This window comes from Poecilia latipinna, unplaced genomic scaffold (genome assembly GCF_001443285.1).
Source record: "Poecilia latipinna isolate Pla-1442-1.1 unplaced genomic scaffold, P_latipinna-1.0 Scaffold1422, whole genome shotgun sequence".
NCBI classification, from domain to species: Eukaryota; Metazoa; Chordata; class Actinopteri; order Cyprinodontiformes; family Poeciliidae; genus Poecilia; species Poecilia latipinna.
The window spans coordinates 191188-203865 of NW_015114038.1; the positions used below are offsets into that span (position 1 = coordinate 191188).

Here is a 12678-nt window from a genome sequence, read left to right on the forward strand (position 1 = left end):
CTTTTTTTTGGGCACAAAAAAAAGGGGGGGTAGCCCCAAAAATTTTTTAAATGGAAAAAAGTTGGAAAAAAAAAAAAAAAAAAAAAAAAAAAAAAAATGCAAAGCAAGGATATATTTGGCGTGTATAAAGAGTCTGAAACATCTCACAATCTGACTGGGAAAACTCAAACGGAGCGTCAGATTGGACTAAACATGTTCTGATATCAGCTCGCCAGTACATCCATTGACTGGCTGATGCCAGAAGCCAATAGGCCGGAGTCCAAGTGGTGCATAAATCATGTGGTAATCGAAGTAGGTGGCAAAGGAAGACTCCATATGACTCAATCAGGGGATCGATATCTTTAACTGACTCATCACAATCTGTTCCACCAGCGATCTAAAGTAGTTCCTGCACTGATGAGTTCAAAATCGTCTCTATTCTTTCAACCAGAGGGTTGAACTTTTTCTGGTTAAGCTGAAGGATTTCAAGCCTTGAAATTTCAGAGCAACGTTTTAGTTGAGAAACAAAATGCATTGTGGGACTCTGATTTATGAGTGACATAGCTAGTAAAAGTTTGTTAAGAGCTGCAGATGAGTGTACACTGTTGAAATCTGCACAGTGGTGAAAGAAGAGTAAAATGGATTCCTAGTTTTTAGTGTGGTGAGCCTTCCTAAGTCCTAAGCATTAAGCAATTTGCCTTTGAGCTCCCCCTTATGGCAAACAAGCTTATAGCAAGAATTCAACAGATAGGCAGCTTTTCCACTTAGTGGCTTGGAAAACATTAACATTCACTGTGATACACAAACTCAAAGTAGTAGTAATTTTGACAGAAGAAAAGGGATAACATAGTTTCCAAGCTGTTGGAAAAATGCTCAGTGCATATTCATGAAGCCCCATTTACTCGTGTTAGTAAAAGTAAAATCCAGAACCTCCGATTGCCTTCAGGAAGTCTATCAGTCTATCAAGGATCAAGTTGCAGGAATGAAGAAGCAACTAACTAGCTTCTTCATCTCTGCAACTTGAGTTTAAGCTTATCAGCAAAATGAAAAAAAAATAAAAAATACTTTGCACTGCATAAAGCTAAGTTTAACTAGTTAAAGTAACACCTTGCCACCACACAGTGGGGATGATTTTCTTTATTGAGGACTGAAAAGGCTCATAGTTCATGGGGATGATGAATATTTACAATGGAATTTTTCAAGAAACCATTTTAAAATAGACTACATCCCAGTAGAACACCAACCTTCAACATATCACAAAGCTACAATAGGATGGTTAATGGAATGGTGTTCAAAAATGTCATGAGTTTGTTTTTACCACCAAAGGTTGTCCACAGCTTCATCGCCATACATTTAGATCAAAGCAATTTCATGTTCTGACCTGAACCTGATTTTGGACTTGTGGGAAAACCACCAACCTGCCCTCAGCTTAAGCTATTTTGCAAAGAAGGATAGATGAAAAGGTTAAACTCTACATATGGCTGAAATAAATGAAAATGTGATTCAACAAAGTATTGACTCACAGTGACAGAAAATATATCCACACCATTCTTTTCAGCTATGCATTAACAGAAAAAAAAAGTGTCTTTTTCCTTCACATTTGTTTTGGTATATCGTGGAAAAGTATCACAGTAAGATGCAAGTTCAAGTGATTTGAATACTTTTGTAAGTTAATGTATGCATAAAAAAAGACCTGTTCGTCACAAAATCTGGAGAGGAAGTAGAAGTTCTTTTATCAGTCACATTCAGTTTGTTTTAACTAAGCCAAAGGACGTAACAGAAGTGGTGCACACAGGAGGAGACAGTAATATGATGATTTATTCTGAGAAAGACAAGGTCATTTGTCCTTCTTCAAGCAGTTCAGGAGTGTTCTACCACGAATCAGTTCATCCATGACTGGACTTGAGAGGGTGAGATGATGTAAGGTCCATGTACACAGGCTCAGAGAGCAGATGACGACGATTGATGGATGAAAAGTGCTTTGTTCTGCCTTGCACACAGGCAGCCGTCACCAACGTTAGATGTCCCTGGGCATGCATTAGCGCGGCGAGCTCCGTTAGCATGCAGCTATCAATCATCGGGCATCGTGTTTGCTACAGCACGACTGACATTTTTGTATTTCCGCAATGTATGGCTTCTCTTTAATGCTTCTGCCTCGTATAGTAGACATAATCTTCTCAAATGATGTCTCTTAAAGGAAACACACAGTGTGGCTTGATGGCGATAATAGCATCTGCCTTTGAAGTCTTCTCTTTTATTCTTGAAGGGGACTCTGCCACTTCTTAAGGTGCCCAATAGCTCATGTGGTGATGAATATTGGCTATGGATATGGTAAGCTAATCAGACAAAATAACCTAATGCAAAAGAGTACGAGCACTCGCGGGATCAAGGATTCTTAAAAGCCTTCAACTTCATTTGAAATATTAGAGATGCCAAAAAAAAAAAAAAAATGAAATGGGGCAATCAGGCGGATGCTGTTTTACGGATCAAAGTCACCTTATGCATGATCTGAATTTATAAGGAAGGCTCGGGTCTTTAAAGCTGAACGAGGAATCATCTCCTAAATAAATAAAAAAATATGCGTATGAACGATGGAGCAGGTGGACTCTGGCACTTGGCATATGTTGAACTGGTCTGCTTTGGGGATGTTGGGGTTTGGGGCCTCCTGCATCCTCCACAACATTAAAGACACACAGAAATTAGGTCAATGGGGATAAAGACATGGAGTCTGACTGGAGCAGATGTCCTCTCAGTAAAGACATGACCCTTCACACTCGCCTTGGAGAGCGAAGCACAGGGCAGCTGTTGCCTTGCTACAGCTCAGGCAGCTGGATGTTTCTAGATTGGCTAAGGTCAGACCCAAAGTATATTCTTCTGTAACAAGGGACAAAATCATGGCGTGTGCGCGCATCTCCCTGGTTGTGTTTTGCATAGGAAGGAGGAATGTGAATATGGAAGCAAAACAAATTGAATCAAAAGTGCAACACGCATGATATTCATCTGATTCTTGGCAGAGGCCGCGAGGATGGTTGGCCAGGGTGGCAGCAACCAGAGGGAGTTCTGCTGCAACAGCAGACAAAAAAAATAAAAATAAAAAATGTGCAAAGTTTGAAAACTCCGAAATAAATATGAAACCGATGCCAAAGACGATGTAGAATGAAATCAAGTTCATATGTAAATTTCCATTGCATCTGAAATTAGGCTGTTGAAGATCTTAGAGCTGTTAAGACCAAATCCAATTTGTGGTAGCAGTTATGCATATGTCTGATTAGATTCAGATGTAAGTAATGGAGGGAAAAAAAATTAGAATCAACTTGTTTTCTGTCACTATCACATTATTTTTGTTCAAAGTCACAAAAATGTTGTCACCCTATAATAGGAACCAATCATAGTGGCAGAAAAAGAGGCAGGTTTATTTTACACATTAACTCAGGCATCAGTCCAAGGTTATTTTTTTGGTGTTGTCGTCGTTGACAAAGGCATTTGACAAAGTTGAAAGGTGAAATTGGTAGAGCTAAAATATTTTATCCAAGTCATTTCACCATTTTAATCTAACAAAAACATGTTTTGTGTGTGTGTGTGCCAAAGCCAGCATCTACTGCCTCTGAAGCAATGACAATGTAAATTATTTTAAAATCTACGTTTCTTTTCTGCAGGTCATCTCACTAAACGTGAAAAAGTGGAGTCCCAAAAATTGATTAAACATTTAACCTTTTAATGGTGCCCTGCTTTAGGTAGAAACTCGTGTTTTGTTTTGAATGGCTCACTCATGCTCTTTGTAAAAATGATCAGAGTTTTTCTCACCTGGTCTCTGGAAAAGCTTGGAAAATGACAAATTATAATTTTAATGATGCCTAAGCGACCAAACAACGAAGAATCAGTGTATAGGCAGACTTGATGATTGTCTCTTCCAAAACTTGAATTTAGCTCAGCAATTAGGCAGTACTCTTTCTTTTTCATAAATGACTACGCTGGCCAATAAGCTTCAACTAGAAAGCTGTGAATCATCGATCCATCTCTGTTAATACCGTCTGATTCACCAAATGACTACTTAATCCCCCCCGGAGCTCATTAAAAACATTTAAACTGTGTTGAAATTGTGGTTTTAAACCACGCAAGCCAATATAAACAAGTCCTTCAGATCACCACGTTTGGGTTAAAACTTATCACGCATGTTCAACAGGTAGTGATTCATCTTAATCATCCAGAAAAAGAAAAAAAAAGGATTTTTGAATGATTGCAATCAAAGATTCCCTAAACCTTCAGGGGAAGTTAATCAAAAGGTGAATATCAGATCTCATTCCAGTGTTTACTTATGGGAGTGAAAACATCAACGCTTGCATAAAAGAAGCATCAATGCTCAACCTTAACTGCAGGGCATCCTTAAAAAGAGACTTATGAGTGAGGGTGATTGGGAGGAAATATGTCAGTTCCACAAGAAGAGTAAAGATTGCGACTGTGAGAGATGCAATGGAAAAGAGATGCTCAGATGACTTAAAGGAAAAAAACAAGGCGGACCATTATGCCCACAAAACTCTGGGGTCAGATTTTATTATCTGGGGTTGCTTCAGTTGGTAAGGAGTAATTTCACCTATGCTTTACCAATAACCACATCTCAGAAGATGAAATGAAACATGAGAGCAAAACAGGATTCAAGTTATTTTAATCCGTAAATCACAGGTTTTGTTTTTGTTGCTCAACAAAATGTGTCTTTAATCACATGAATTCTATGTAGAAATACCACTTTATTATTATTATTATTATTATTATTATTATTATTATTGATACAGACTTTCTAAAGAAATGTTCCCAATGGCACAGTGAATGCGTTTTGTGGTCAAAGTTAAGGCTGGCACAACAAGCACTGCATTATCGCGTGTGCAGTATCAAGAACGACCTTTTTAATCATCCGCTGTGTGGCTTCTGCTCGGATGAATCTCTTGTTAACTCTCAAACGTTTGGGAAATAAAACACTAGAACTTTGAAGCACTCTTTAAAGAAGGATAATACTGACTTTACAACAACTGGTTATGTGTACAGCGGCGTCTGCGGTGCCAAGATTGGCCAAACCCTGAGCTGCAGTGTGTGCCAGAGAAGTGCTTGTACTCAGCGGGAGCCTTCGGTTTTGCAGAGTAGTGCAGCGTGCAAGGATCGGCATTAAGACATTTCGCTTCGGACAGAGAGTACCCCATCATAAAAAAAGATAACAGAGAGACAGCAAAACCTGGAGAGCAGCAGGGGATGGAGACTGAAGATCATTTTCACAAAATCCTGTCATATATTTTGACCATGTCAATCAGTTTTAACAGAGATATTAGAATGTATGCACAAAGAGGTGAAACGGGATCAATGGGACTAGAGAGAATAATCAACACCTACCTTTACATAGCAGAACAGCCAATAAAACAATCACCCTATCAACATTCAAATGCATGCTTCCCTTTATACTCATAGGTAATCATTTCCATGAATATTGTGCTTTAATATTAACAAAACAGACACTCAAAGTCTACCACATAAAAAAGTCAGAAAGGTTTGCATTTGCACGCACTGTTCGGTTAGCACAATAGCGGTTTATATCATGCAGCACTTTTTATTTCCTCAGAAGTCGAGCAACACGAGGTCAGCCGGGACGACACGATTCCATTAAAGCCTCACAATTATTTTCAAACCCAAAAGATGCTTAGTCTACAAGAGCAAAGTAAAAAGTAAAATTGCAAACCCCTTGCATTAGAAAGTGCTCCTTATGGAGTTATTAGCATTTTCCTTGCACTTTGATATGAGAAAATATGTGAGCTCTCTTGTACATTTTCTTGTAAGTTGAGTTGGAGAGAAAAATATCCCCACTGGCAATCAAAAGTCTAGTTACCATGCATCATAACTAGATAAAATGATGCCGATGTAGGTGCTGGGTTTGGATTTATCTGGACTTACATTTAAAAGCGGCGACAGCTCCACCACGACCATGGGCTCGCTCGGCTGAGGTTCGGGTCGCACCGTCACCGTCAGAATCTTGGAGTTGATCACCGCAGGAGGACTTGAAGTACAAACACATACGAAATTGATGATACAAAGATAATACATCCAGTACATGTGCATATTTTTTGGGAGGATTTCAGAGAGCACGCAGAAGAAGCTCTCTGAAATCCTCCAAGTAAATGAAAAACAACGAGAGGGAAAGGGCGACTAGGAGAGGGAAGTTGGTGAAAACAGAATTTTGTCCCCGTTAACATTCAGTTGAGCTAAAGACAGAAAACGGACTCAAAAGATCCAACTTTCCCCACAACCAAGAGGGCTGACCTGAATAAAACAGCCCGTTGTCACCGCAAAATACATCCTCACACAGGATTTTAATAACCTTTGCATTGGCTCCAAGTTATATGCTATGTTTGGGAAGTTATAAGGATTTTAGCTAATCCCAAAGTTAATAAAACAAAAAAAAAAAAAGAGTCAAGAATGGGGAAGACACTTGGAGAAGTTTAGGTTAAAACCTTAAATCTTGATCCCCTTGAACACTTAAAGACTTTCTGTTCAATATAAAGTTGTTAATAAAGTCATCTAACAGTTTTGATTGTGTCTTTTTTGTGTTGGTAGTTTGGTTATAAAGGACCGTATTCATACCCAGTCCCATTGCAATGTTACAAAAACAGACATGAAGTCTCTCTCTCTCTCTCTCTCTCTCTCTCTCTCTCTCTCTCTCTATATATATATATATATATATATATATATATATATATATATATATATATATATATATTTATTATCAAAGAATAAAGAATTTATAAACACATTTTGATTTTGATTGAGCCTCTTTAAAGATATTTGCACTTTTAAATTGCCATTTGTTGTCACTGTGACTGTATGCAAAATATAGCAGGATGTATTTGATAATTAATTGCGAGGGAATGTAAAAGAAAAAAAAAAAATTCCCATGCCCCTTAGAGGACTCTGCAGGCATTTTAAACAGAACACCAAGCTTGCCATTTCATGCGCTAAGAACTTTCCTCAGAAACCCCCAAAAAACTCATGAAAATTGTGGAGATGTGCCGATGGTTCCCCAATTCTACAGGAGGCCTGGTATATGTCTAATTACACTGTGTATTTGTTTTTTTCTTTTTATCCTTGAAAATTATGGATTTTGTTGTTTAAACCAAGAACAATAGCTGATCTAAGTGCTGCTCAAGGTATATAGCCACCAGTAGCACGAACAGTCAAAATAGAGTACAATAAAATGTAAACATTAAAGCATTATAAACAGTAAAATAGGTCAAATAATTAGACACGCACATTCAGTCCAAACAAGAAATCAAAGCCAAAATAGAAGTAGGTTTTTAAAAGAACCTGTGAAATGAATAACGGTATGTGTGGCTCGGTTGTGCAAAAGCAGACTTTGGTAGTTTGGTGCTACAACTGAGAGAGTCTGGTCCCGTATACTTTGAGCTGTGAGCTGCAATCTGTGGACCTTAAAGCTCTGAATAGAGAGCAGGGCTGCTTGATGATGATGATATAGTTGCTGCAGTGGTGGTTACACTGTGGTATGTGCATAGCAGCCACCGTGCCAGGAGGGTTAAAAGAAATTTAACTGTTAGCAGCCGGCTGCAGGCGGCTTTACATTGTAGCTCTGGCATTTGGCGAGCACTGCTTCAAAATTTGTTATGACCATCCACACTGCACCCGTGACCCAAAAACGCTGCACCCAAGATATCATGCAGCTCTTTGCATGGACAAGGAAAGAAGCTCTTGTCCTACAAATACTGGGAAGTTGACCATTAAGAAACATGAGACTGGAAAAGTAGTAGAATTAAGAAGGAAACTGTATATTATTATTATTTCAAAGAGGAATAGTAATCTAATCTAATCTAATAAAATAGCAGCAAGAGAAAGAAACAAGAGGTGAGGGCTAACATTTTTGGAAGGAAATAATTTAAACAAATAACAAAAGTACTCACTTTGGTCCAGGTAAGATGATGCCAAGGGTTCTGTACAAAATGGCTCCAATGACATAATACATTGTGGTTTCTGATTCGGTCCCAGGCTCGGGAAAAAAAAAAAAAAAAAAAAAACTATAGTAAAAGAATAATTATCAGATAAATGCTGTAGAAAACAAACTCCAAATCCTACCCAAAAATATAAACCAAAAAAAAATCAAATGTTTGGCAGCAGCGGCTGAGCAGGTAGAGTAGTTAGTTGTCGTGCAACCAAAAAGTTGTGGATTTGACTCTAGCTGCTTCCTCCTTCGACAAGTTGATGTTGTGCCTTTGGGCAAGGCACATAACCTCAGGATGTCTACTGATTGGTGTATTGTTGTATGACGGCGTGTGCATCTATGACTCTGATTGGCCGAATGTAGCTCTAGTGGAAAAGCACTTTGAGTGGTATATAAATAAATTCAGCCCATTCACCAAGTCAGTTGTGGGACATATTTCAGTGTTATGGGAGGTAAGCAGGTGACTAGTTAACAATTAAAATGTAAAACTTTTAACTTTGGTAAATCCCTTTACCAAAGTAAGACCATGTTATCCTAGAAATATAAATCCCACTTTAGACCAAAGCTAATGCCAAAGAAAACCCCTAAAATCTGTGTTTGGACCTGAAATCCAGACATCTACAAGTTAGAATTCATCAGCATGAAGTTATTTACACCGTATTCTGTTCTTCTCTCAAATTGTTGCTTACAAATGCTCTGTTGGCTGCTTTCACTACAAGAAAAGTCAGTAAAGTGCTGTGCCTGCCTAAAAGATATGACAGTTACACATTCGCTCTAATTACGCGTCCTAGCTGGAAAAGTGAGTCATGCGCTCTCGCCGATTCTTTTCCTTTGTGAGGACGGAAATGTGGATTGTGTCAATTTGTTCGCAACTCCCGGCCAGCAGCTTAACACGCTGCACGGCTCAACCTGTTGTAGCACCGAAGCCTCATTAGTGAACAAAGTCCAACACTAAAATGGACCAAGCTTTGGAAAAATAAAAGTTCAACTGGAGATTTAAGTCATTATGGTGAATGACCTTGCCCTGTGTGTTCTTGTTTTTTTTTTTTTTTTAAAAAGGCAATTTTTCTTTTCTCAGCAGCACACCCTTCTTATTTCTATCCACCAGCCCCCACTTTAACCATTAATTGCTTCATCATATTATGTTACATCACATCCGTCCAAGACTTTAATCCGTACTCCAAAAACAGCTCAGTTTTCAAAGGAGACAATGTCTGAATTTTGCAGGGGTAGCACTGCAGGGGGATTGGAGAAGAAAAAAGAAAGGGGTTCATGAAGAGAGAAGCCACTCCCTCTTTTACCCTTTTACATCGTGAAATGATGCAGAAGCGTCAGGAACAAGGAGTGAGGAGAGAGCAGGAAACAGAGGGAAGCTGATGGAATCAGACATTCTGGGTGACTCATCTAAAATCTGTCTGCCTGCTGCCTAAGAGGTAACACTTTGGGAGAGAGATAGCAGTGCGAGACAGACGAGGAAAAAGAGGAGACAAAAAAGATCTCAACAGCGGGTGAAGGGAAGAAAAAAAAAAAAAAAGCAATTGTGAGACTGTGAGGGGGCAAAAATTCTAGATCAAAGTCAGGATGAGAAAGCCTGAGAGTTTGACGGAACCTAATTGGACTGGGTCTGTGAAAGCATGCAAATGAGAGAGTCAGTGTATTACAGCAAAATGGTAAATCAGTGCGCGAGGGGGTGGCACTCCCGCGCTCAACGGTGATTAATGCCACAAAAGCACTCAATCACAAAACTCTAATTCCCCGCCAAGAGAGTTTTCGTCACTCTCTTGCACCCGCTGCATGTCGGAATGATTAGTGGTCAGCCATAATCCGGCAAAATGGCAAACCACCAGTCACCATCAGTGAACTTTAATATGCCATTTATCAGGAAGAGATATCCTCGGAGTTGATGCTTAGCCAGAAATTTACTGTTGCAGTCGGTAATTAAAGGCTATTACCGTGCATGTTTGCGTTTGCTCTTCTTTCGTCAGAGTAAAAAAAACAAAAGAAAAACCTGTGAGCTTAAGCAGTAGCATTGCTCATGGTGCGGTATGTGTCTTCAGATATTTGTGTCATGAGAGGTGCTGATGTTCTGCGGTGAAAACTTTACATCTTGGAATTCATGTGGCACATCGTTGGTGCACTTGACATTTTGCAGGCCATCTGACATGCATCGTATTTTTTCCTCACTAGCACATGTGAACTCCTGGCTTCCTTCAAGGAGAGGTTCTTTCTCAGGTATGATTTCCAGATGCCTGAAGGCGCTGCATACAAGATTTTTTTCAAGTACAAACTTCATGGGAATGTCTAGCAATGTTCAGAAGAGAGATTGTGCTACCAATACCATATATGGACTGCTTTGGTGTCCATATCAACAAGGCAACAATGGTGTCTCTATGTTGCTATGAAAGATCTGTGATTTACCAAAAGAAAAGGAGTGGTACAGCCTGACTCAGCTGATCAATTTCTACACGTGTTTTATGCTTAGAAAAGGAATATTGGATCATTATTATGTCTTCAACAATTATTTAATCAAAATAAAACTCTTTGAACTCAAAGATCCCTTTTATAGACATGCACTTAGTGCCACTGATTTTTGTACCCCATTTAAACACATGGCAGATAAAAACAGTTTGGACAAGAAACTTGAGGTTTTGTACAATCTCATTCTATTAAGATTGAGCAGAATGAAGACTGGAAGAATTGAGTGTCTCCTTAAACTAATTTATGTCGCCATAAACACTGCATTTAACACATTTGTTTCAATATAACTTTTGTAATGACACCATCAGGGAAAGGACTTGGGAAAAAAAGTCTTGCTTATTTGTAAAGTTATAGAAAGCCTGCAGAGAAATCATCTGTTTTTATTTCATGTTTTGATTCCCTGTAGTCAAAAAAAAAAAAATGACATGACCCAAAGATGACATGACTATGACATATTTATCCTTTAATGCTCAAGGATAAGATGTACTTTGTACTCTGAAAGAGAGTAAATGAAGGTATTAACTAAGCAGTGGAGCGAAGAGTTTCTCAAGATATAAAGTTCCATTTAAAGACCTCTTGACATCTTTCAAAGAAAACCGATTATGGTTGCAGACGATTTTTTTATTTTTTTAAGTTTCCATTGGGTAAGTTGCACTCAGTTTTTGAAAGACAGTTTTTTGACTCATTCATTAATGACCTAGCTAAATATGTAATCGAACTGCTCAAGCAAAGGATTCACTGTATCTACGTGTGTTGGTGAGAAAAGGAGAAAAACGGAAGGTGTTAGTCAAATCAAAAAGCAGTGAAAAGAGGATTCTCTGCCCCTGCTCACCGAAGCGCTTCATGAACCCCATCAATTGGCTACATGCATGTGCCTCGATGAGCACATGTGCTCAAACTAAAGTGCCAGTGGGGCTTTATGATCGCATTTAAGCTGTCCATCTGAGATGGGCTTTCGTAATGCGGTAAATGAACCAACCAAACAAAAAGCAATCAGATGAAACCATGGCTCCGCAATGGAAAAAGGCAGAATTCCTGCAAGGGGGCAAAGAGCACTCATATTATTTTAACTTAACTGGCTATGTGCAGTTTGGAAAACACAATTTAACCAAGTGTTTCAGCCAAGAGAGCAAAAGTCTGTGCAGAATGTCTTATGAGGAAGTGCCTGCATGAATGTGATTCAGCTGGACACTTTTACTGAACAATAAGCGATACGTGAAAATAAACAAAAAAAAAAACAAACTGGTATCAATATCAGTAATTCCCAATTCACCATACACAGCTCAAGATTTTTTCAACAGCCTTGCATTGCAATTGGGAGATTTAATGAAATATATACATGAATTTAACTGAATGTGGAGTAGAACTCCCAGTGATAATACAGTGGACACGCCTCGAAATTGCATAGATTAGGAAGTTTGAAGATTTTTTTTCAAGGTTCCAATTCAAAAGGAAAAAATTATTTTTCCACACTTAAGAGTAGTCCTCGCCTCATTCAAAGTTATGACTGGGGAGGAAAATGATAAGGAGGAGACCTAAAAAAAAAAAGCTCAGGCTATTTTAACAGACTTAAATTTAGCTTTTAAGATTTACCTTTTTCATCTTCCTAAACAGTAGGAGTTTCAGAATAAGTCCATGTCAGTGAGCAGAATGAAAAGAATAACAATAGGTGAGTCTCCCCCACCATGATGTTTTAAAATCAAACAGTATCATCAGCATGAGTTAGAGGCCAGAGAAAGCTCTGAGCTTTTGGCCTACAGCCTCTCTGAACTTTAATTTGAAAGGAGATGGAGTGCCAGACAGAAAAGTCTGCCAGTATAATTTCCTGTGGGATGTGACCTTTGGCTTTGGTGGGAGCGGATCACAGCTGCCACAGAAATTTTCTTCCCGCTCTTTTAATCTTTTCCTTGTTGTCCTTATATATATATATATATATATATATATATATATATATAAAATTCCCTTCTCACCCTCTGTGGGTGGTCTCCTTCATCCTCTGAGCTCGGGTCCTCTACCAGAGGCCTGGGAGCTTCAGGTTCTCCTCCAGTATCTTGGCTGTGCCTAGAACTGCACATTTCTGGACTGAGATGTCTGATGTTGTTCCTGGGATCTGTTTGAGCCACTGCTCCAGTTTGGGGGTGACTGCCCCGAGGGCCCCGATGACCACAGGCACCACTGTGGTCTTCACCTTATATATATATATATATATATATATATATATATATATATATATA

General features: G+C 38.8%; 1 protein-coding gene across 3 annotated transcripts in view; it reads right to left on the reverse strand.

Annotated features, from left to right (window-relative positions):
* Positions 1–12678, reverse strand: part of adgrb2 (adhesion G protein-coupled receptor B2) — a 315878-nt gene that overhangs the window by 112882 nt on the left and 190318 nt on the right. For all 3 annotated transcript variants that reach the window (XM_015056969.1, XM_015056967.1, XM_015056968.1), the window contains 2 exons: positions 7929–8017; positions 5914–6016 (listed from right to left, as the gene is read on the reverse strand). In XM_015056969.1, the coding sequence (XP_014912455.1) occupies positions 5914–6016; positions 7929–8017 (192 nt within the window). The remainder of the gene's footprint in view (positions 1–5913; positions 6017–7928; positions 8018–12678) is intronic.